Here is a 26,090-nt window from a genome sequence, read left to right as displayed (position 1 = left end):
CATGGGCTTTCTATTCTACAGTCCTTCCCCACAGAGCTGGACCTGAGCAAAGCTGGACTCCTTTCTCCCAGGAGCACACTGGGAATGCATTATGCTTTTATAAGACACTGCTATCCCATATTCACAGGCAACACTGGTGAGCCTCATGTACTCCAGCTGACAGTGTTGTCAAAGGCACTGAAGTCACTGTGATGAGTCTTGACCAGAGCTGCCGAGTCAGGGGGAGAATGCAGGTCACTGCCTATCCACGTGGGCTGAGGCAGGGGGAATTCCACAAGTGATCAAGTCTCTTCTTCCTCAGCTAAGCAACCATCAAACAAGACATTTGCACTCAGTTACCAGCTCAAATTTCTTCACAAAGTTCCTCAGTTTTGTGGGCATGTGTTTCATCAAGTGTTAAAAAACAAAGCTAGACACAGGGAAAAAAAAGCAAAATTTTCTGAGAAGCTACAAATGAATAATCTTCCCTCAAGCAAAAAATGAATGGAGGGAGAAAAATACCTTTTTTTCTTAGATGACTTCTTATATATAACCATATGAAATTCTGGAAATGTTTACATGGCTGTAAACTTACGATGTTCAGTAACCTTAAAAAGATAAGCTACATTTTCATGAAAAATATTTTAGTACACTGTTTTTCATCAAAACACCTATGGACTTGGTATTGGGTCCTCTCTATTTATAAGCCAGTTCTCAAAGTGATCAAATTAATTCTGTGCCTGGAAATCAAATCATTCATGTAGGTGTTATGAACGCACAAATGCACACACATTATCAGACTGTTTGCCTCTTCTGCTTTAAAAATGGGGAGGGACATGGCACTCCAGAGCATTCCAGCTATAAATGCTTTCTGTATATCATTGCATGGTACACTTGCACTCACCAAACTCAGGCTGGTGGTAAAAATAACCCTCTCTTGAAGAGCAGACATTAAGTTATCTACTAGGGCTTCCACCTGTTAACATTTTTCAGAGAGGGGCCCTGTCTGGAAATAACTTTGTATTTCATGATGAACTCTATGTGCTTTACTGAACAGAACCAAGATGTGACTCATTGCTCTGAGCTGTGTAAATGCTAAACCTGTTTCAGCCATGGAGGCTCAGATTTGTCTGAAAATAGACAGACATCAGAGGTGGAGCAGAAAGGACACAATAAAAATCTAAACTCTGAGTTTTGATTTTACCTGTAAGAAATGTTGGTGCTCTCTGGGTAATCTCAAGAAATATGCCACTATAAGGAAGACATTACAGAGTAGAAGCAGTAGGCTCTACTTTCTCGAATATAAGAAAATGTCTATATAGGTCTCTGCTCAAGCCATCCTTCTCCCTCCTGCTGGTCAGAACATCATATCAGTGAATACTGGAACAGTCACATTTGCTGATGACTCTATTTTAAAGTTAAATAACACATTTTAAATTTGCATGAGGAATATACATATATATATACACATATATAATATATATAACATTCTCAAATTTCTTCAGTGTTATGTAATGAGATTCTAGAATTCCTTGAGTCAAACTTACCTGAATTTAAACATTATTTGGCTACAGAAGTCATAAAATCATAGCACTTGATATATCAGAAAAAATACTAACAATTGTAATTCTATTTAATGTAGAGATTGCCATTACTATTGAAAGATAAGACAAAGAATTGTAATATTTTGGATAACTGTGCACACCAGTATTGGTTCTGCAAGCATCAGAAAAAAGGTGCAGTACAGATAAAGATCACATGATGAGGTCTTGCTTCTATCCTGATAATACTGCAGATAAGTTAAATGTATGTATACAGAAAAAGACCCACAGCAGTACATAACCATCCATTTATGAGATCTGCTATGAAAATGGTTTGGGTTTGACATAAAAGATTCCCTAAAAAGGAAGATACAGTAGGGCTGGAGTGTGGGAAGAAGGATTTATTTACCTCAGGAACATGGCAGCTCAAGAAAATATCCTAGCAGTGTACAAGTGCAAGAATCAAGAAAATCACTACAGAGAGCATAGTTTAGCTGTATCCAGTGAGGAAGACAAAAAACTGGTGGAGGGCAGTTTTGACTGTTAACAATTCAGAAGTTGCACCATGACGAAGTGGAGACTGCACCAATACATAGGCTTAACCCTACTGCTCATATCTGCACTGTTCCCCACAGTACTGGGCAGTGTGACCTCCACAGCACTTCCTCAGTCTGATGCCCAGCAGGGGTGGAGCAGATCTCTCACTCACACAGAGCTGCTACAAGCTCAGCACCGTCTCTGACCCGTGGCCTACTGAGGGGTTGTGTGGTGCTGAGCCTTGTGAGATAGAGTCAGTTCCTGAGTGGTCTCTAAGGGCCCTGATCTCTGTACCATCTCATAAATACTTTTCTAGGAATTTTAACAGATGTCCCATCTTCCCACCTTCAATTTTCTCCTCCAAAGTAAGAAATAACCCGCAGCCACTGCGACACAGAGCAACTGCAGCTTATAGGCATCAATTCACTTTCCCATAGGAGAGATGCTCCAGCTCCAGCCTATAACAGCCTGGCAAAGGTACTGGCAGCAAGACAGCATTGCTTTCCAAAAGGAACTACAGGCTATTCTGTCTCTTCTGTTTGATGGGCATTTGTGACCCTGAACTAGTCTTTAACATTGCAGGGAAAAAATACAGCAACTAAAACTTCAACAATAACTCAGTTCTGATATATGTACTTTTTCACAAGGCCAGAGCATGCCAGCATAACAACAAACCCTGGTGAAATTATTTTAATAGATTTTAGTCTGAAAGAGATACAAGTAACACATTTCTGTCAATAGAAAAGGAAAACTGGAAAAACCCAAAATTTTAAAATCTCTAGCAGCTATTGCCTCAAGGCTTTTTTCAGGGACAGGACAGACCATTTGTGCATTGACCAGTTACACACCCAGTAACAATCGAGTGAAACAAGGCAAGGTAAAGGAATTATTCTCCAAATGGCTGTCACACTGAAGAATTTTCTTCTTGTATAACTTACACTGACAGAACAACTGAAACCAAGGTCTTTTCAAATAAACAATGCAAAATGCCTGACTGCAGGAACTCTGAATCTGCATTTGGTTTCCCACAGAAAAAGAGTATCTTTATACTTCCGGTCTGCATGTCTTATTTTAGATCACAGAAAATATGTTCACAGATCACTTAGTGGAATGAAAAGCTATGATTTGATGCTACAGGATACCAAATCTCTTTTTTCCACTAAAACAAAAAATATCCGATGGTAAAAAACTTGTGGGTTTAGTTGCTGTTAAATTGATTTGATTAGTTTTTTTAGCAATCTTCAACCTTATTATTTTTGAATCTTTCTCCTATTTTGTATGACAGCAAGTGTGGATGTACAGATTTCAGAAATACAGAACATTTCTGACATCTGTATTAAGTTGTTATCACAGTTGGTGTTGACAAGGAGAAAGTTTGCAATAAGCGTGCACTACCCTTGCAAGAAATCTGGATGAAATATTTGCTGAGTTGCCTACACATGTTGCTAGAATCAATGGTTGTTCAAAAGATTGTAGTAATCTAGGGATTCTATATAATAACTCAGTGTTCCACAGAATTTAAAATCTAACAGTCTCCTAATTGATGCACTATTTCAGATAGTTTCAAGCCAAAGCCTGGGTTAAGTTTGTACTTGAATCCACTACAGCCACTGTCCCAAGCAAAAGACACCTGGTTCTTTCTATACTAGGAGTTTCATTATTTCTGAAAGTGTCAGCTAAAATCCAAGCACATCTGCTTGGATTGTGTGTATGTGTATGTGTTTTGAAGGGGGTGTGGGGATTTGGTTGGTCAGTTTGGTTTGTTTTTAAGGACTATTCCTAACCAGACTTATGAAGACTAGTGAGAAAAGTTGGAATCGTCTGCTTTTATTCCTATTGTACCTGCACATCATATGCCACTATGAGAATGTGCTCTTTATTTTGGTTCCTGATTGAATACCAAGGCTGCAAACAGTCTTTACAAAGGTTCTCACATGGTCTCTTTCCTAATCTGAGATCCTAACTGCAAGGAATTAATGAACAGAAAGAAAAGTTTTTTTGGCTTTCACTCTTGAATCAAAATATGTAGGAGCAGTTGTCAAAAATAGCATTTTATTGATAAGCAGAAAAGATGTGAAGTATGTACCAATGCGCAAAGAGCATTCAAAAGCCACTTCATAATTCCTTCTGAGACTTGAACTGCACTATAAAACAGTCCTTAAAAACTCTCTTCAACCATCAAATGGCTGGCATGACACTTTAAAGAAATATTTCCAAAAGCCATCATAAAGATGATGGATATATTCTATACAGGTTTAGCTATTTAGCCACCACACAGCTTTAAACTGGAGAAGGTAATACAGCTGACAAATACCTGACAGTATTTGTTACCAAAGAACTGTAGGATCTTGAAGGCCCCAAGGAAAACCAGGAACTTCTGCAGAAGTAGAGATCGAGATCGTATTTATGAGCTCCAGCATTCTGCACTGAAAAGCTCATTTCCCAATCTGTAATAAGGTATGTTTTAGGAGTCATCATCTGTGAGATTATTAAGTCTCAGAAGGCACCAGAGTACCAGTAACTTTCTTTGCAATAAATTTATAGACATTATCCACAGTACAAAAATATTTGACATTAAATAGAAGAAAATTCTGAATCCCTTTCTAGGCTGGTGCTGGCCACTAATAAAGATAAACCCAATGCAAAGTAAATACAGTAATGAACTATCGCATTTAATGAGGACAACAGAAAGTAAATTGGATCCTGAAAAGTAATGTAGTATTGTAATTAAGAGTAGTGTTTTAATTAAGGGTTATGACTTGAACTACTGTCTGAGGTTTTAGAATTAGAGTGCCCCATTCCTGAGCCTTTCTCCCCAAATGAGATACAGGAATTAGACATATTAATTTAAGAGGTTTTATGACATTAAATAATTAGAAAACTCAAAAACTAGTTTTCAATCAGTAGCAATATAAATGCTAAGACAAAAACTGAAATTGTAGTCAGAAAAAGTTAATGTTAAATTAGATGAGATTAGAAAATTACCTAAACTGATAAAATGAAAGCAGATTTTTTCATCAGATAATAAGCAGACAAAATTGTACCTCTCAAAACAAAAGCCTGACAAGAACACTTGAGCCATTAAACAAAAACCACTACTGAGTGTCTGAAGACAATGCAGTCACAGGAGAATTCATTTTCAGCTTATCTAGCTGACCATGGAGTTTGTGGGTGTGAAGAGTTCTCTGCATTAGTATTCAGTTTTAATTCTTCTTTTGCACCACCAGGTCATTTGTCAGGTCCAAGACAAAGCTACAGACTAAGCAATACAGATGTGGGTGATGAATTTGTTTCAGACTGCGAGCTATTAACAAGTAGATTAGTCGATGGACTAGATGGGAGCGATGATACACAGGGTGTGAAGGGAGCCTGTCACTGTCTCCAGAAAGAGTTATGAACTGTACTTCTGTATAGATTAAGGGTAATCTGTTTTTAAAAGGGATTTTAAAATAGCTTTTATACACATGAATTATTTTTACTTATTTTTAAAAGTCTTTACTTCATATGAATACTTTGAACTGAGAACTCCTGAGAATTTACAATTAATTGCACACCCTGGGGTGTTGCTCTTCAAAAACTTGACTTTGCCATAGTTCACATTGTTGCAACACTGCAGATAGTTTGAAATCTAGGGCATTGTTTGGTCTGTAAACCACAGTTACAGCTTCTGGTGTCCCTGCACAAGATAAACTCACAAGAAACAAGGACAAAAAATAGTGCGAGCAGGGATGACTCCAGGATCGAGAAAAGCACCTGTTTGTTTTCTCTCTTACAGAACTAGAAGTTGTACTGTTTCCTCTACCTTGGTGTCTGCAGGCCAAATTCCAAACAAAGGCAAGACCTTTGTGTCTTTACAGATGACAATACATAAATAAAATATTTGTTTACACCACATTATAGACTGTTTTCATAGTAACTCTATTCAAGCTCCACTGCAAGAATATCTGTGTTTCTGTTGGCCTTCTTGTGCTACTTGGTATGTCCAGTTCTTCACCAAATAGAAAATTAATATTGTCCCACATGAAGTGGGCAGACTATTCCTACAATTACTAGGGAAGATGGCATAAATGATCTGCTAGAAAAGTATACAGTTCTACTCTGCATGTTGGGACAACTGTTAGCAAATGAGCTGCACTGCCCTCAACTGCTGTTCCTATCAGGGATTTAAACATAACTAAGGGGATATGTTCACCTCTCAGAAGAATGCTAATAGCAGTTTTGTAACAGTAACAGACAATTATTACTAGAAAGCATGTTGGAATGTCACAGACTATAAAAATTCTGTCCAAGAGCCCTATGTGAGCTGCTTGTCATCTCCCAGAGTGTCTGAGAGCTTTGCAGACCCTTGGAGATATTCTGGAAGATATTGAAACTCACCAGCAACACTCATGATTGAATGGATATTCCCCAACTTCCATCCTATAAATTTCTTATTCCTTTATGGCTCTTCACAAAAGAACCTCAGGCACACCAAGATCAGTGCAGTTTTCTGGGCAGCACAGACTATGCACTGTGTTTACCATAGTACTTTTTATTGTGTTCAGACACTGCTGACCTTATCTATTACTGAGCAACTACTTGCAACTTGCTACTTCTACAGAAGAAGAAGAAATTTATTCAGTTCAAGACATTGGATTTAGTTTTAACGAGACTAAGTGACGTTCAAAGTGTTTATGTACACAGTCCAAGGGCAGCTCTTGCTCTGCTTCACAGCTCCCTTTGCAATATCCAGGAGCACCTCTGGACTGTCAAGAGTGTTTAAGTCTAGACGGAATGTGTTTGGGAATAATGTGCACATACCTAAAAATATTATTCTGTTGCATTAGTCCTGGTAATGCTAAAACAGGGAAATAGTCTCTAGATTTTTTTCCTGGTCACAGAAGTTCTTTGAAGTTCAGGATTAAATTCCTTGTTCTATTACAATATGTGTGCATTCTATTAGTTAATTCAGTGACAAGGATTTCAGTAAACATATTTCCTTGGGTGCTTAGTACTTGGATAAAATTTTGCGAAGTTGGGCTAAGTACTTAGGAAATCTGGGTCAAATAATGGCTTATGTAGAAATTACATAAGACTGAGGTATAAGCTCCACTTGTTTTTGTCCTGTTTGAATATATATAAAGCTAGAAGCTTATATTAAATACTCTTCCACATGTTCAAATGTTCATATAAAAATTTGAGAGATATGCAGAAGTCTTACAACAGTATCATTTACACAGAATAAATAAACTACCCCATGTAAGAAAATTTTAACTATGCCAAGCATTTCAAGAATGGGAACTCAGAGAAAAAGACACTGCCAAGACATAAGTAGTATCACATCATCTCTGTCTGAAATCTAACACCTATAGTTAAGGATTTAAGAGAAGGGATTCTCAGCCATGTATGTTACTGGAGCCAGAGAGGTCAAAAGAATCAGCTTAGAATACCCAGAACTGGCAGAATAGAACTAAAACTGTTGAACACCTTGGGGTATTGCAACTGAAGTCCTTATTCACAGATGTATCCAAGACCATTGGCTAAAATCCATAATAGGATTGGACTACGACACTAATTCTGAGACCATTTCTTGACACCTCTGAGTCTGATGTGTAATTACCCTGTTCATGTAAAATTATGCAAAATAAAAGCACATATTGAGAGAGCTCTCAAATATTTAAAAAAGAGGCAGTACAGACAAATTCTAAAAATATGATGTAGCAATTTCAGGCACTACTAAAGAAGAAAAAATTGTTTATTTTTAAAAAGTCTCAGTTCCTTCTTTTCTAAAATAAGACTTATCCCATGCCAGCCACAGAAGAGAGTACTACACATTAGCTAATATCTAAACCATCCTTTGAAAAATACAGTGATGAATTAACTGGCAAAGCATGCCAATATATATAATCAATACCATTACCTGTGGAGAAAACAGATAATCCACAACTATGCAGACAAGTCTACCAGCAGATAAATTGATATTATTACTGCTAAACAATACTTCTGGTTTCCTAAAAACGGTAAATTTTGGCACAAAAAAATAGGAGTATTTACTATTCATAATATCAAATGATTAAGTTGTATCTGTATTTCTTGCAGATTACCATGGGAATTTTGTAAACTGATCAGTTTGGTAAATCCAAATACTTATGAATGTCATTTTGCCAGTATGTGACTCATGAAGCCTGTGAAATCCTACCCTAAAGGGATTTTCATGTGTAGAGGAATGAATGCATCTTAATTCTGAACCAGCACTATTTCATGTCCAAAAGGAGTTTGCTTTATCTCCAGGTTACAACAAAAGTAACAGGAAGAATTCACTGCCACATTATTGGTGTGAAAAGAACACCTACAGTCTCCTACCATAGGTGGGAACTCCTAAGTGGGGTTTCTTAAACCTTCCTCTGAAAGTGTCAGGACTGGCCACAGTCTGACTGAACATGGAGGGTTTAGTGGTCAAGCTCTGAAAACTGCTACCTTCCTGTGGAATGCCTGTGTAAGAATGTGTGCTCCTAGGAAAATGTATAGAGGAAGTACTTTCTATTTCTTATCTCAAATGAAGATATCTTTCTCTGCTTTTGGAATACTAAGAAATCTGAACTCAGTGTGGCTGTAGGATGCTAGCTGGGAAAGTCAAAAGAGAAACAGCCTAGAGATTCTCCTGAAGCTCTGGAGCATTCCATGCATATACATATTCCATACATCTAGCAGTAGTGCCAAATCACCTCACCAAAAAGCCATCTTCTTGCTATGGTATCTGTGAGAGAATACATTTCTAAGGTGTCAGCTGCCATCTGTTTGATTTTGCAGACCAAGGGGGCAGTGACACCTTATTTCCCATGTATTGACCTCATTGAAATTCAGTATACAGAGAGCGGAAAGTGAAAGTAGAAAGAAACAATAAAGTCAAAAGAAACAAAATTCCTTTGATTTTGGGTGAGGTGGAAGAGCCACACACTAGATATGGAGCAAAGAAGTACACTTCTCCCTTCTATAGTTTTTATCAGCTGCATTGTTAATTCCCTGGGATGCTCCTACAGTGTCTGTATAGTCAAATGTACTCAAAGTAAGCCATAACTTAAGAGTACTTAACAGTTTGTAGCAGGCTCAATGCTCATTGGAGGCAATTATCACCACTTTGAATATAAACTCTATTTATGTTTGCATGCACTTTTAAGTTGTTTTGTCATCAGTAAAAAAAAAATATTTTATCATAATGGCTACTCCTCTCCTTAGGTCTCTTTTTTGGTCTGTGCCAGAGTTGAATCTTTTCTAAATGACTCTTTCCAAATGAATGGCGCCATTATCAATGTTCTTTTTTTTTTCTTTTTTCTTTTTCCCCCCAGTATATAGTAGCAGCTTTAGATGTTATCACAAGATGACTGAGCCGTGGACACTATGGAACAGATGCTGGGCAAGATTCTTTACATAGCTCTTCTGGGACAAGGCACCTCAACCCTTGACCTCTGGCAGCTGTTGTTCTTCTAGTCCTGCATTTACTAAGGATTTCTCTCTGCTCTCTGCATATCCATAATCCCTCTTGTTCTAATTCTTGCCTTTATGCACTTCCTGCAGTTCCAGCCCTGGACTGGAGAGACCCTGAGCAGAATCTAAGCTATGCAAATTCAGTCTGTTGGGCTGTTTGTGCATCAGGGGGCTTTGGTTTTTTTTTTTATTATTATTATTTTTTGTGTGTTCGGCTTGAACGGGGGTTTTTTAGTTGGGTTTGGGGGCATACGTATTTTTCTTTTTTTTTTTTTAATTTATTTGTTCTTTTCTTAATGTTCTCTTAGACACAGGTCTAAGGTGCAACTCTACTCCTTTCTGTTTAGTGGGCTGAGAGAGTAGAATGGCAGCAGCCAGGATGCAGTGTTTACACTTCCTCCTCCGTGGTGTAGCCTGCTGCATGGTTCCGTATGATCTGCTGGATTTCAGTGCAAAGACCATGGTCCCCCACTCACACAGCATCTCTATGTGCACCCACTTGCCACCACTAGAGGCTTTGTAAAAAAGGATGTCTCCCTCAACTATAAAATCAGTATATTTGCTTCAGATTTTTTGTAATATCTGTGATATTATTGTTTCTTAAAAGATACATTAATGTTCTTTTTGTACTCACTTTTTTGTTGTTTTTAAGAAGACTAATGACATTTGTTTGCTAGAGCGGAATAGGACTTAAATTTTCTTACAACCTAACCCCAAATGCAGTAATTCAATGACCTTGTTATCTGTTGTGTAACCCTGATCAATGTCATGGACATAATAATCTCTTTCCTATTACATGTAAGACAGACCTCATGCAATGACATCGGCTCATTCATTGGCAGGTTTATTTACTATCATAACATGTGATAATTGATATTTATATCTCGTCATTGTACTTTTGACATGCAATCAAATTGTTCCCCAGAGTATTGGAGCCCTTTCTATAGCCACTTGAGGGACACTTGCTCTTAGGGTTTGAGCCTCACAAATCCACAAACTATGATTCTCTTTGTACTTCAGCTATTTAACTAAGACTCCAGTATTTTGCAACAAGTGAGTTAACAGGAGAACCAGACTTCGGTGTCCAGTGGTGAAGTTACTATGTTTGCTCCAGGATTGTTTCAGCTGCAAGATTTGGAAAGCAGCTGTGCCACGGTGATACACTTCATAACCATCGAGGACCCCGGTTAGTCCTCAGAAACTCACTGCCTGTACAGAGCTTTCCTGACAACAGCAAGTGCAGCAAATAGCCTTCCCTGCTCAAACTCACATTTGGAAATACACTTAGCGATATAATTTTAAACTCTTCCTGAAAGTTATATAAGTGCTGGTTTCCTACAGCAGCAGAAGGAAGTTGACATCCCAGGGGGTTTCTGTTGTGTACACATGAACTGTATGTACTCAGATGTGTGTGTGCATGTGTGTAATTTTTTTAAATGCTGTGGCTCAGTTTTGACCCATGTTTTTATTCTCCTTTATCTATAATTTGAAAAAGAAATATAGAAAGTATGTTTCCTGTGTTCACTGTTATTTCATGGACAAAACAAAATCTTTCATGAAATCTCTCAGCTACTCAAAGCAGTTTTGTCAGTAGAATGCCTAAATAATGTTCCCAAAATAAGTTTTCTGTCTCAGTCCTGTGTTCAGAATCTGTTTTACTTCATTTTCAGATCTAATTTTCCCAGTGTTTCTATTGCATTATACTCTCTCTGCCTTTGCTCCCAGTCTCCAAGAGAAATGTAAATCTAATTAAAGACACACAGCATTTTTAGCCTATATTAGTTAGCGACATTGTGATTGAAGATAGGCTTCCAGGAAGCCATGGGAAGTCGTTTCCAGGCTTCTTTTTTAGGAGAGAGATGCCATAAACTTAATCCCATAAGTAGATGCAAGGAAAGTATTTCACAGAGAGTGCCATAAATATTATCACCTGGGGGGCTGATCTGCTGGAAAGATCTGCTGATCTGCAGGGAAGGATCTCAGGGGTTATGGTGGACTACAAGCTATGCATGAACCAAGCTGTTCTTGTCCTTTTGGACAAGAAAGCCAAGGGTATTATGAGGTGCCTTGGGAAGAGCATTGCCAGCAGGCTGAGGGAGGTGATCCTGCCCCTCTACTCAGTCCTAATGAGGAGCATCTGAAGCATTGTATCCTGTTCTGGGCTCCCCAACAAATGAGAGACATGGAGCTCCTGGTGCAGGTCCAGCAGACAGTGATGAAGATGATTAAGGGACTGGATCATCTCTCTTATGAGGAAAGGCTAAGGGAGCTGGGCCTGATCAGCTCAAGAAGAGACCACTGCAAGTGGATCTCATCCATGTCTGTAAGTGTCTGAAGGGAAGGTGTTGAAAGGATGGATCCAGGCTCTGCTTGGTGGTGCTGGGCAACAGGACAAGAAGCAACAGGCAGAAGCTGATACACAGGAAGTTCCACCTGAACATGAGGAAGAACTTTAATGTGCAGGTGACCAAGCACTGGAACAGATTGTGCAGAGAGGCTGAGGAGTCTCCCTCACTGGAAATATTCAAGAATATTTGGATGCAATCCTGTGCAATGTGTCCTGCTTGAGCAGAGAGGTTGAACCAGATGACCTCACCTGTGATCCCTTCCCAACCTTACCCATTTTGTGATAAGCATGTCAATCAGGTGCATGGGAGTACATACATTAATATAAGTATTTATGTACATATATTTAATATAGAGTGTGCATATATTTAATATATGTACAATTCTTTTCTTACAGGTCATGTTTTGTGTGATTAAGTCATGCATGGCATTAGTAGTTCCTGCCACATGGCTAGATGCAAGCCCGCTCCATGACCTGATCCACAGCTATGCTTCTCAGATCACTGTGCCCACGGTTGTCCATAGTGCCAGGATATGATGACACAGCACACGTTGTTTTTCCTCACATTATCACTAATTATCAAATGGGAACAGTACTGTGTTTATACAACATATATCTGTTGCAACAGAGACAAGTCAACTCTAGGAGAGGAAAAGCTCAGTCACAGAAGAGAGGATGTAATGGGAACAGCAGATAACAAGTTACTTTCATAGCACACATTATCACCCTGAAGTTTCTTATTACCCTGAGACAAATTTTGGTCCTTCTTTCATGAATAGCAGTACTAGAGTAGAACCATTTCCCTGGAACAACATGAAGATGCTCAGTCAGGCCATGTGTGTCATCTAGCACAGTATCCTGACTCTAATGGTGGTCATCAGTAAATGTCTATGAAAGAGCACAAAAGAGGGGGAAAGAATAAAATATCAATTCCCAAAGTACATATGTTCCGCTGAAAAATCTAAAGCTGGGGATTTGAACTAAAAATAGTGTGTCTATGTATTTAACAGACCCTGATGGGTCTATTTGTGAATTTGTACAAATGGCTTTTGAATTTTTTTTCATAAAAGCTTTTGGAATCAATAACTTTTTTGATGATGATATAGTGAAAATATATCTCTACTGAAGTTATAAGCACTTAACGTTCAGAACCCTTATTTTGTAATTTATAGCTATATGTAGCACTTCTTTTTTTAATTCTTGAACAGTTTTTAGCATGTACTGAGAGGAGGAATCTTTAACATCACAAAATAATTTTTGGACTCCGTGATCATGTACAGGCATGGAGGCTGAAAAGCAGAAACAAATCAGGCATTACGGTTTAAGACTTTTGAGGCATAAAATACATCTGCCAAACAGCAACCATGTCTGAAGAGATTTTGGACATTATTCTGTAAGAATGTCTTCTTACAGAGTAATGTCCAAAATCTTTTCAGTTGGGCAGAAAACAACTTTATCCAAGTTGCTATGTTCCTATTTTGAACATCTCTGAAAGATTAGGGTGTCATTTAGTAACACTCTTGCTAAATATTTCACTGATGGCACAGTAGCAGAATCTCTATAACTCAACATTAACATATGATCCTAATTTGAGAGACTTGTGACGTGAAATTTAGGAACCCGTTCCACTACAACTTGCACTTTTCATCAACCTGAAAAGTGTTGATGCTTTTACCTAAAAACATAAAAATAATACACTCTTATATGGACCACCATATGACCTTAAAGAAACTCAAATTCACTCATTGTTTAGACAGCAGAGTCAGTTCAAGAAGTCTGAAACACATTGCAATCAATTCTCATTTTCTGACAGAACACAGGAAATTTCATTTAAAAAGAAATCTATTGCCTTACCTTCACCTTGACAGTGTCCCAGGACAGCAAGCAGCCTGTCTCTCTCACAGCCATTCTTACCTGACCTATTCTAGAAAACTGATATTTCTTTCACAATCAGTAGGAAAAATGGCCTGCAAATTATTTTCCTTCATAAGAAGCCCACATCCCTAAGAGGTAGGCTTTTCTAATGGCATTTCAATTTTTAAGACCTTAATTCCCCTTGCTTGTTTCTAAAAACCAGATCTATCCTCATGCTAACAAAAGGTTCCAAGCCTCATCTATAAAGCAGTGAACAAGGGTACCACTTACAGAGAATTCTGTAAACAGTGGCTCAGTAGAAATGTGAACCGCATTGCACTCCCCTACTCTGTCAGCTGCCCTTGCTGCTTTGTCTCTGTACTCTTTTGGCCTGTAGGTCACTGCTTCTCTATGTGCCTGGCTGACATGCAGCTAGTACTGCTCATACAAATCAGAAACCTCAAAAAACTGCAACAGCTAAATACAAGTGCCTCTACCAGCAAATAGAATCTGTTGAGCCTTTACATTTTTGGGGCTATATGTTCTTCTCAAGCCTTTGAATCAAAATTTACAGAATGTGGGGGTCTAAATATTGGTGAATTTATTTTTATGGAGAGAAAATGTTCTGGCAGAATTTCAACCAGACCTGGCACTGAGACCCACTAATTTCCTCACAAATGTTTTCCTTAAGGGTTTTCCTGATTAAACTGTGATCCTAACAGATTGATATTGGCAGAGTTTAGATACACATTTGGATCTGTAGCAAGTGCACTATTACATACTTAAAAATAGAATTTTAAAAAAAATAGCTGCACTTCTGTTGTTCAGGCCCTAGACAGTTAATATAAACTGTGCTTCTTTCTGCAATCACAGTATTTGTATTTAATTCCATCACTCTGACTAAAACATGACAGCAGTTACCTTTCTGAACAAATTCCAAAAAGCTCACAAACTTCCAACTATTTTGTCCCTTGCTGTGCTGAGGATGTCTTCCCAGGCTACTACTGCTGCTTCTCTTCTCCCATATTTGGAAGTTGGCCTTCAGCATGGAGATCCCTTGTGGGTTTCTGTTTAAATTCCAGAGTCACTGTTGCACATTACCATTTCCTTCAGCTGATGTAAATCAAATACAGTATGAGTGAAAAATGTGAGTCTAGCCTTGGCTAACTGCTTTGCAAGGGGAACTATGATGAAGGCAGAAAGTTTGTCTCAGGAGGCAACGTTTCATAGGCATAGCATGCTTTGCACAGTGGGACATTGCTGAGGCTATTGCCCCTCTTTCAGCACCAGTTTGCACACACTTTAGCATTGAGTTGGCAGTATGCAACAGTGGAGAACTCATATGGAAAATATTGTTGCCTGGCATCAGGGACGTTTTTCTATACACAAAGCCCAAAACCAAAGCAGGAATTTAATTTCACCCCTGGCATTTCAGGGCATTTGTAGCAAACTTAATAGCCCATAATTTTCGCTTTTCATCCTCCAGCAGTTTCAAGACAGCAAACCCAAACAGCTCCTAATTTCAGAAAACATTAAAATTTTTATTAATCAACTGTTGCCTTTTGTAAGTACACTGAATACATGATATTGTATTGCATATAATGCCTTAAATAGGAATTATTTTGAAATATACAGAAGTAATAGTTTATAGCCAAGGTCCTTTTACACAGGATTTCTGAACCTTTCATTCCTAACTCTCAATACTGACATGGCAGTGTCACCTACGGTATGGGGCAAAATGCCACTAACACTTGACACCTACCGGAAAGCAAGGCACAGCACAGAGATTTTCCCCATGGATAAAAGATTCACAGTTTGATATTTAAGAGCTAGGAATCTAGCTATAGAGGAGACAAAGGGAAAGATGATCATGTTTTCAGTAGACTGAAGAGATTCTAAAACAAATAACATTCCATGACAACAGATTTTTCAGGCCCAGTAATGTAGCATGAATCTATGTCATTTTGGATTCTTCCCTTTGCAGCGGGATAAAACTCTCATTACAATCCTAATGATATTTAAAATCATGAGTGCCAGTGTTGAATACACACTGTCTTTCTGTAATGCCACTGCATTTTATCTGGAACAGAGAATGAAAAGGTTCACAAAGCAATCTTAGAATTAATCTTACTAAATTTTCCTCAAGTACAAGGTCCAACTACATGAAAATAACTGCAAGTTCAGGATTTGGGGGCAGGAAGAAGGAAGTGTTTTTGCATTAGGTTAACTGTCTCTATTGTAATTACTTGAAGCTCCTCTGAGACACTTGAAGAGTTTCAGTTAAGATGTATTACTGAATACAATACAGATAAGAAACTCAAAAGTATGTAAAAAAAAAATGTATTCTGTGGACTTATATCTCCACTGTATAGTGAGGGAGTTTATAAACTGATGCAGAAATTAAGTACTATCTAGCATTTTCTCTTTGAAGCCTAATTTGGCCATTTAGTATTTGCTGATGTCAGTAAACTCCTGTATCTACTAATATATGGTTACAAATATTTAGCTTGCACACTAAATCAGATAACTACATATGTCATAAAGAATCTATGAAAATTTTAAATATCTCTAAAATTATGCAGTTAAAAACCAATGCCATACAGGCATATACAGAAAGAGTTCATTATTACTCCATGTAGTACTTCATTTCAGCCAGTGGCTTTTCAAGAAGCTTCACCCAATCTAAATGCTTTGACCTTGTGGTGAATTTGAACATACACAGAACTGCAGAACTCCCCAAGCCTGTTAATCCTGCAGTAGGAAAATAAATAACTTATGAGACTCCAAACCAGCAGAACATTTAAAATTTCAGACCAAACTTACGCTTCCCAACACACACGTTTTAATACTTGAGTAAGTCAAATCCAATACAAGGAACCACTAGGAAAGGAGCTGATACATACAAACACAAAACATTAGAAATCAGGAAAAAAGGCTGCAGAGACACTGATGAACATGTACCCCTACTCCCAAAAAATCAAGTATTACTTAGATCATCTTGGAGGCTGATTTGGATACAGGGGTCTTTGAAATGAAATTGAACATATCTGCACAAAAAAAATACTTAATCAAGTACTGAGTATCAAGATGTGTTCTTGCAAGGCAGATAAAAAATGTGAGAACTTAACTGTAGGCATCTCACCTGAGATATCTGTCCTTTTCAGGGCAAAACAAAACAGGGGAAGCTTAAACTGATCAACAGGAGTAATTTGAAACAGCCTTTTGTTTTTAAGGAAGTACAGCAAGACCATATGAGAAGTTAGTTGCCACATCTCAGCTGGTATATGCAACAGCTCTGTAAACTGCTTGATAAAAAGAGCTTTATTGCTCTCACAAAGCATGTTCTTGGAAAGGAATAATGGAGCAGCAAAGGCAATTTAAAGCCAAACAACAACATCCACATGAGGTTTAATAGTATTAACTTAAACACATTTGACATCTTCAGTTTATTTACCTCAATTTCTTTGTGCCTGTGTGTAGAAATGACCATAAATATTAGCCAAAATTCCTATTTACAAAATGAATGTTTAGACTATTAAAATGGTCAGGGCTTTATTACTGTAAATAAAGCACTTGGATTGTTTACCAGGTAGTCATACTGACAAGCTCTGAGGCAGTATAAGAGTCAAGCTCCTGAAAACCACCTGCTAATCTATGAGACACCAATGTCTACTGTAGGTTAACAGTAATGTTAACACAAGAGTAGAAATATTTTGCCTGCATTTACTGTGGACAGACTGTATAATTCTAACTGCACATACACTATCTATCATACGTGCTTTGCACGTGTCACAGTGTGGTCGGTGTTACATGCTTGACGGGGCTGCGACACCTCCCACAGGACCCTGAACCTCCTAAGCAGTCACCAAAGGATAGAAAAAGTGAGATGGGCCTTGCTTGTAAATCCGAAGATTGTTTATTAAATCATAAGGGTGAAAACAAAAGCATCCAGAACTCAAATGTAGAACAGAGGCAAGGACCACGAACAAAGGCAGGACAGTGGGTTTTAAGGGACAGGACCAGGGTGGGGTTTCGGGTAGGGAACCAATAACAAACTGACTGGTAGGAACACAAGGTGGGGGTTACAATGTTTAAACCAATAGAGAGTTACAGGGGTGGGGAACAGTTTAACTAAACCAATGAGGCATCAAAGGAAACAAAAATAACAGGGTAATCTCTGGAAAAGGGGTAGCTATGAGGGAGGACTGACAACTGGGATTAAACTAATGCCTGGGGGTGGTGGGGGGGTGGTGTGGTGGGACAAAACCAACTATTGAAAACAATAATATTACAGAATACACACAACATGCATGCATGTGGTAATATATTTTCCCCTGCAATTTTTTAGAAGAAAAGTTGAAAAATGCTTTTTTGAACCTTATCCCTAGTTAGCAATTTCTAGAATAAATACACAAAAAATAGATATTTATAATAATTACCTTTCTTTTCTACATGTTTCATGTTCTTAAAAGCATTCCTTGAATTTTGTTGTTACAATTGTTGCGATACTTACTTCACAATAAACCACTTCAGAATGCAGTGTAGGTAAAAAAAAGTTTTGGGTTCAGTGCAGTTGACACAGTAACTGAGAAGATGAAAAAAAATTAACTACATTTGCACTCTTGGCTTCCCAGGAGAACTTCTAGCAAGAAACCCCTTGCAGGAGACAGGGAATTGGTAGCAGCCTTCTCAGCCCCACTGTGTCTGCACAGCAACAGAACACAGCTATAGAAGGGCAGCTGGGGAACAAGTGGTGTTGTATGATGAAACTAAGTTTGTATTCAGGACAACTGTGATGTAAATTTTCCAGTTGTAATAGGCTGCTCCCATCTAGCTCAGATAGTGACTGATGATGAGTCAGTGTATAAAAATTCTGAAGTGTTGGTGCCATTGCAGTTCCTAGAATACAGCGAGCCAAGATGCAGAATTAAACAGAACCTAACCTGGTTTCATGGCAAAAGTCATCTAAATAATGGCAAAGCACATTGACAGGCCACTGTGGTGAAGTTACATTGTCAAAAACCTTAGTAATCTGCTCTTTCTTTCTTCAAGGTTGTAATTTATTAGGCATGAAATGTATTCCTCCTGTGCCAGTTACCTACACACTAGAGCTATCAGTAGAGTAATACCATTCTACAACAAACTCATGACAAATTTAAAATTTACATTTAAGGTGGACATTACCACAGAAAGAAAAAAAAACCTTTTTACTTAAAATTCAATCATCCATTGTTTACCTCCTTAGATTACCCAGTTAATGCTTGATAAGAGGGAAATGCATAATGTCCACTGATCGACAGTAGGCTCCAATTCTCTAGAAGCTGATAATATGGACTCTAAACCTTAAATTTCAACATATGCTTAAATCTTCATAGGATCAAGACATTTATACAATCCAGTTTATGCAATATATGAAAATAGCATTTCTGTAAATTTCCTCAGGTAGTTAATTAGTTTTTACTCAGGTAAGTTAGAAGCTGGTGCAGTAAAGGAACAAGATCAGATGATTCCAGGGAAAAGTGATTAATCACAGACAAGTGTATTTGCCTAGAAAGTCTAATTCTTCTCTGCTGTGGTACCTAATACTGAAAATAACTACTGTAAAATGGAGGCTAGTGCTTCGAGCTAATCAGACACGTTGACTTCCATAAGTATTAATAGTAGCAAAATACCTTATAATTGCAGACAACTGCAGGTTCATGAAGCTCTTTGCAAATAGGTCAGTTCCACCGCTGACACCACTTACAGCTGCAGTGCCATGTACCCTGAGAATGGGATGGAGAACTCTCCAAAAGACACTGTGGCAGAGGCTGCATTGCAGCTACACTTTTTGTAAGCACAGTGTCCTCCCTTTTTTCAACTAAGCCTATTGCTTCTGTATTCATGTATCTAACCTCAGTGGAATATAGAATTTCTTTGCTTTGTTAAAAGACTTGTGAAAAAAGGAGAATTTATTTGCTCTTTTGGGCCAGAGAGACATTGTACTCCTAATGACAACAGAGATCTCTGTAAGCAGAAGAGTCTGCTAACATAAGGTTCTCTGTAGAACTGGGTTTAAAACCGGACTCATCTGAGTTCATATGAAATAATAAAAGACATGGAAAGAATTCCTTAAAAGCTAATTCTTTAATTCTAAGCACATTAACTTGAGATGCTGGTCACCACTGTCATATTAATAATAGATACTACTTCTTAATAATGCTAACAATTTGACTATGGAAAGGAAAGGAGATTTTGCATCCCTTTGTTTGTTTGCATGCAATACCATATTGGAAGAGGACAAAAGAAACCACATGTTTCCATCCTGGGCTTTGTAAACAGAAAATGTAAACTCTCTCATTACTTTCTAACAACTTAACAAGTTTCTAACTCCCAATGAATTAATGATTAATGTAGAACCTGGGGAAACAACGCCACAGTAAGAAACAGAACATTTTGAAGAAAATACCTGCCTCAAAGCTGTTATACGACATCAATGTGACAGCTGTGAATGCTGCAAGGGAAAAAGAAAACTCTGTAAATTTAGTACTTCAAAAGAAAAAAAAAACAAGCAGAAAAGCAGTATTACATATATTGCTGCTAATTGCATGGAATTTTGCTGGATGTGGCTTCAAAAATTAGGCAGCCACACCAACAGCATGGAGGATATTTCAGTGATGGGCATGCAGGACAGTCACATAATGCAAAGAATAAAACTTAATTTTTGTATGGGCAAAAATGACACCAATATAAGTGAAACAGTGAAACAAACTCCTAATATCAACAAATCCCAAATATAAGTACAGATTTTGGTCCTGTAGGCAGGAAAAGTTCCAGGAGGCCACCAAAAATTTTCATCTGTTCTGTATTTTAATTTGCCTGTAGTAAGTGTACCTATTTGAACTACCAGATTATCAGATAACTTTTTCCAGAAAGTCATATGCATAAACATGCATATTTCTGCCACAAGTCAGTACACACAATCCTAAATCTAAAGGAAATATTTTTGATCAGAGAGGTTTGCTTATGTGCAAGTCCCACAAATAACTAAATATGTGGGGTTTATTAAGTTTGCATACTTCTATAAAACAGAATTTACCAGATTATTAGACATGGACTAATTGCTTTTTACAATTTCCAGATCCTGCACACTGCTGTCCAGAAAGATTTTTATCTATTCTCATTATTACATAGTATATGAAAGAGGTACTGCTAGACATGTCTATGCTAAAAATGGTACCTGCTATACAGCCAATAGCAAACAACATAAGCTACTCTTATAGTGCACAGTTCAAGTAACTTAACACTCATTACTGCTGGAAGACTGATACTGTAATTACGTTTTGCATGCCAATAGCATAATTTGATTATCTGTTACTGAGCCTATGGGTTCTTTCCAAATCACCTGGGCTTGTACAACGTGGAAGTTAGTACAATGATTTCTACTACTGGAGATTCGATAAACACACAGAGAAATATAATTTCTATAATATTAAAAAGAGAACAGTAAACAAACCAACCAAAAAAAAAAAAACCAACTTCTGAGCTAAAGGTGTTGCTAACATATCTTAACCCAGCACAAAACCTGTTTTTCATAGCTTTTTAGGCCTACAACTTGCAACTGTCCCAGTAGCTCCAACCATCATAATGCTGGTACAAGTTGCAAAGGGATCCTTGAGTTCACACCAGCCTAACTGATGTAACTGCTCTTTCTATACGTCCCTGTGTCTTCTGGTAGGAGTGGCTGTGTTCAAACACTGCACAGAAAACACATTATTTGCTCTGGACCACTTCAGAGTGCAACCTAGTCCGACAGGGACATTGATTTGTAGCTTAAAATGGCAGCACGAGGATAAAAACACCTACAAGCCAGCAATAACTTTCCAAATTTGAAGCTGTGCTTGTTTATCAAAGAAAGTAAGAAGCGTAGAGGGTAAGTGCTTCTCACGTTTTATTTTATGACGAGTGCTGCCGGTGCCACAAGAGGCCGTGCCCGGGACACGCCGGAGAGCGGGCAGCGCTCGTACGGGCTCACCCCGAGCCGTGCTGGGACGGGCAGCCACGCTCCCGCAGCGGCGCTACGGGAAAGTGGGGGCTTATGTTCCTCTCTGACTACGGCTTGTACTCCTTCTCCCGACACCTCACCGCTCACCTAAGTGTATTTAGACAAGCTCCCGCTGTTACCACCAGTCATAGCGGCAAAACCGAAGTTCACGCTCCCGGTACGTGCCGCCCCGCGGGGCCGCCGCCGCCTCAGCGTTGTCCCAGCGCGTCCCCTCAGCCGCTGAGGGGCGGCGCGCGGGGAGCGGGAGGGCAGGGACAGCTCTCCCCGCCCGGAGCGGAGCGCAGGCCACAAGCGGCGCCCGCAGCCGTCACCACTTCTCAGTGTGGGAGGAAGCGCTCGGGGCCGCGCCCAGGGCGGGCCGCGCAGGGCCGGCTGCGGGAGAACGCGCACCCCGCACGAAGCGGCGCGCCCCAAGCAGCTCTGGGGACAGCGGGTCCGGCCAGGAACGCCACCTCCCCTCGGCCAGCCCCGTCCCAGCGATGCTCAGCCCCACACGCCCGGCCAGGCGGTCACGCTCCGCCTCAGCCCAACGGAGCGAACTTGCTCCGGCAGCGGGAGTGGCGTAGGAATCCCACCGCCCTCGCCCCCCGCTATCCCGGCACCCTGGCATTAATTGTCTCCTTATATGGACACCAGAATGTCTGACGTAATCTGACGATGGGAAACCAGCGCCCGCTTGGTTGGGAAGGCGGGTGGTGCGGGAAAGGCGGGGGCTGGAGGGGGAAGGAGGCTCTGGAATGTTGATGGACGCGGCGTTGCGCCACTGGCAGCGGCGGCCCCGGCTCGGCCATTGGGCGAGGCGGCCAGGGGCGGGAGCCACGGCAGGGGCGGGCTGTGGCGCTTGAAAAGCCGCCGCCTGGCTGAGGAGCGGCGCCAGTGTGGGGTGGGCGCTGCCAGCGGGTGCCAGGAGGGCAGCGAGTTCGAGTCCCGCCTCCGCCAGCCCGAGCCGGCAGCCTCTTCTCCGTGTGCCGCACTTCGCTCCAGGGCGAGGGGAGCTCGGAGTGGGCGTTTGGTTTTCTATTCTTCCTCCTTTTCCTCTCCGCGCGGAGGCCGCGGCTTTCTCTGTGGGGCACCAGCCCGCAGGGACAGAGTTTGCCAGGAGTTTGGGCTGAGTTTGGGCTCCGGCCCCCCCACCCCGCCGCCGCCATGCCCGTCTTCCACACGCGCACCATCGAGAGCATCCTGGAGCCGGTGGCCCAGCAGATCTCCCACCTGGTCATCATGCACGAGGAGGGGGAGGTGGACGGAAAGGCCATCCCGGACCTCACCGCCCCCGTGTCGGCCGTGCAGGCCGCTGTCAGCAACCTGGTGCGGGTGAGTAGCGGCGGCTGGCCCGCCTCCTCCGCGCCTTCTCGTGGGAGCGACTTTGGCCGCCGCGGCCAACTTGGGAGTCCGGCGGCGCCCGCCCGCCCCGGGCTGTCGCGGACAGGTGTCCCGGCCCCCGCCCCGTGAGGACTGGCTGGGCGCGGGGCTGGGGCCCGGGAAAGGGTTAAGTCGGAAGGCTGGCTGGACCTTTGCGGCTCCCGCCTGGAAGCTGCCTTCGTTTGTTCCCTCTCAGCCGGCGAAGGAGCCGTGAGAGCCGTGCTGCGGAGCAGTGAGTTGTTCCAGCTGCGGGTTGCTCGCCGTCTCGGAGCCAAGAAGCCTTTGCCCACCTGAGGAGCGGCATCTCGTTAAAGTGCAGTAAAGCGCGGTACTTGCTGCTGTTCATACCCGCCCCGAAACGCTTCACAGATGGCTCTGATACGCTGTGTGGTTCTTTGCTGCCTAGGAAACTCCTATTTTAAGTGTATGCACTATAAAAGGCAAAATACTTACTTGGCGTGAGCCTATCCAAAAAAATCCCAAACCCAACCAATAACAAAGCCCAAATCTCCCAGGCACTTGGGTTTCATTTTTAAATCGGTGAGGGTTGGCCATCCTTATCAGTGCAGAAGTTGAGGCGGGACAGACCTGTGGCTTCCAGGCAAAGTCTGGAGCTGTAAATTGTTCTTGTTACATAGCCTCGAGTATGAGTTACTGTTTGCTTGTGGTAAGCAAAAGGTGACAGAAGTTTGGCCTGACTCTTTTGACTTCTTGAAAGCGGTTATGCATAGCTTGTCTCTTTTAAGATCTGAGTACTTGCAGTATGGACACTGCAGTTTGAGAAGTGCAAATGACTAATACATTTGAAATGTTTGAGTCGTATTAGCACTTTTATAATCAACAAAAGAATAACGAACTGTTGCAAGGCAGAAATATTTTCTTTGATATAGAAAGCACTGTGGCATTGCCTGCTTGTCTACTGCATTAAGAATTACCTGATAATACTTACCTTGCACCTTTGTTAAGCTTGTTTACAAATACTGAGTGCATTTTTGAACACCACATGTTCCTTGCTTATTTTGAATCTGTTAAATTCTGAAGTAGTTCCTAGCAAGAAATACGTCTTGCCAGTAAACTTTGCCTTAAAATGAATAGCTATGCAAGTTAAAATACTGTGTCACTGTTAACCAATGTTTGAGTGCACTGAAATCATGAGACTTGTGGGCATAAGAAGCTGTCAAGATGACTAATGTATGTGATGTGTTAATCATGTTTTGGCCTGTACTACTTGCTGCTGCTAGAATAACTTGCCACTTGGAGGTTTTGCAGTTTACTACAGTGTAACTAGGTCTCTTGTTTGCCCTGACTATAAATATTACAGACTGTCTAGAATACGTGTGCTTCTTGCTGACTATAGCAGACACTCATCTTTTTATGAAGAACAATCATTGTTCAGCAATTCACTGATGTAATAGGTGTTGTGGCTGTAAGGGTGTGAAGCCTGTGTGTATGAAATACTTTTCCTTGAAAGGAAGACGTTGGAATAATGCTTTGCTTCTCTGAGCTAACCCTGTAACACTGAGTTGTGTGACTATTTTTCCTCACCCTACCTTTCTCTCAAGAGAAACTTGATCTGATAAAATTTCATTTATTAGAGAAATGCAGAAACAGATTTAGTTTCCTTCTGCAGCTTGCTAATGCTAGCTTGTCTTTCATTTTGGACTCTTTTGGAAGCCTCTGTTTTTCTCTTCTTGCCTGCTAGTTTGATAAAAGGAAATATTGTTGAATTATTTTTTCTGTGTTTATTCACAAAGAGGAAATAGAAATGTAATCTCAGGTGGTAGTTACCGGGAAGATGCCCAGATCTATTGAAATACAGCTTTGTCTATTTTATTAAAAATGCGGAATTAAAGTTCTGTTTCCTATCTGGAGCTCTGTTTTCAGTGCATCACTCTGAAGTGTAAAGGTGATTTATGAAACAGCAGTTTCACAGGAGCAGGAGAATTTGTACAGACAGGTTCTCAAATTACAAGCCTTCTGGTGGCTTCCCAGGTGACAGCAGAGATGGAGTTATCAGTGCAGCCAAGGCAGTAATGTGGCTGCTGGCTCATTGTGTTGCTTGCTGTCTGCTCCGGGTTGTTAGTGTAGTGTATCACAAAGTTCATAAATTACATGGCTTTTTAAATATAAAATTTGCATGCTCAAATGGACCTATCCTAGAGATACTGCCTTATCAGAAGCTAATTGTAAAGTAATCCTGGAGAAGAGATAATCCAAGTCATTGTTAAGTTAATGAAATAACTAAATTTTTTACAAGTTAGTCATTGCTGTAGTAAAATACCAAAGAAAGATTTGGTATTATGTTTCCAGCAGTTTGTATTATGTATGCAACAGTGTGCTTCTACTGCATCTTGATTATTTTGTTGGGGAGTAGCTCTTGCACAATAGTTCTCAAATTGTTTTGAAGCATTTTGATGAAATTTCTTATCTGTGAGGTGAAATCCTTGTTGCCTGTGCAAAAGTATAATGTTGAGGTAAGCATCAGAAGCTTTTTTATGCAGGAATCAACTTTGGAGCCAGGAATTTGAGGGAGTGGCTTCAGATACAATAAGACTATGAATGTACTAAATTGGTCCTTTTTTTAACTGAAAATCTTAATGTTTGTATTGGCTTATATTTGTAGTGGATGTGTGTCTCTTATGGGAAGGTTGGCATTTGGTATTTTTTATCTGAAAGGTGTGACACTGTAAGTCAACAGAAGTGGTGCTGTTGGTGGGTAATAGTCAAGGCTGCCTAATAGGTATAGAATGGTTTTGAGCTTGCTACCTGTTAGTTTAGAGGAGAGTAAAATGAAATTGAGTTTTAACTAGTCAAACTTCCCAAGGAGGAAATGAACCATGTGGTGGTTCTCTAGTTGTTTTAGGCATTTTTTTCTTTCCCTAATTGTTTGGATTTCTTGGTTAGTTGTTTTTTTTTTTTTAATTCACCAGACTTTTAGCCTATTTTAAAACCAGGAATTTTA

At 40.1% G+C, this 26,090-nt stretch overlaps 1 protein-coding gene across 3 annotated transcripts in view; it reads left to right on the top strand.

Moving 5' to 3' along the window:
• The first annotated feature begins 22,603 nt into the window (after nt 1–22,603).
• Nucleotides 22,604–26,090, top strand: part of VCL (vinculin) — a 57,138-nt gene continuing 53,651 nt past the window's right edge. For all 3 annotated transcript variants that reach the window (XM_021549051.2, XM_021549068.2, XM_021549042.2), the window contains exon 1: nt 22,604–23,080. In XM_021549051.2, coding sequence (XP_021404726.1) covers nt 22,913–23,080 — 168 coding nt within the window. In that variant the 5' untranslated portion in view covers nt 22,604–22,912. The remainder of the gene's footprint in view (nt 23,081–26,090) is intronic.

This window comes from Lonchura striata, chromosome 7 (assembly GCF_046129695.1).
Source record: "Lonchura striata isolate bLonStr1 chromosome 7, bLonStr1.mat, whole genome shotgun sequence".
Lineage (NCBI taxonomy): Eukaryota > Metazoa > Chordata > Aves > Passeriformes > Estrildidae > Lonchura > Lonchura striata.
Note: the sequence above shows the minus strand (reverse complement) of the source record. Positions and strands in the feature narration are given on the sequence as shown.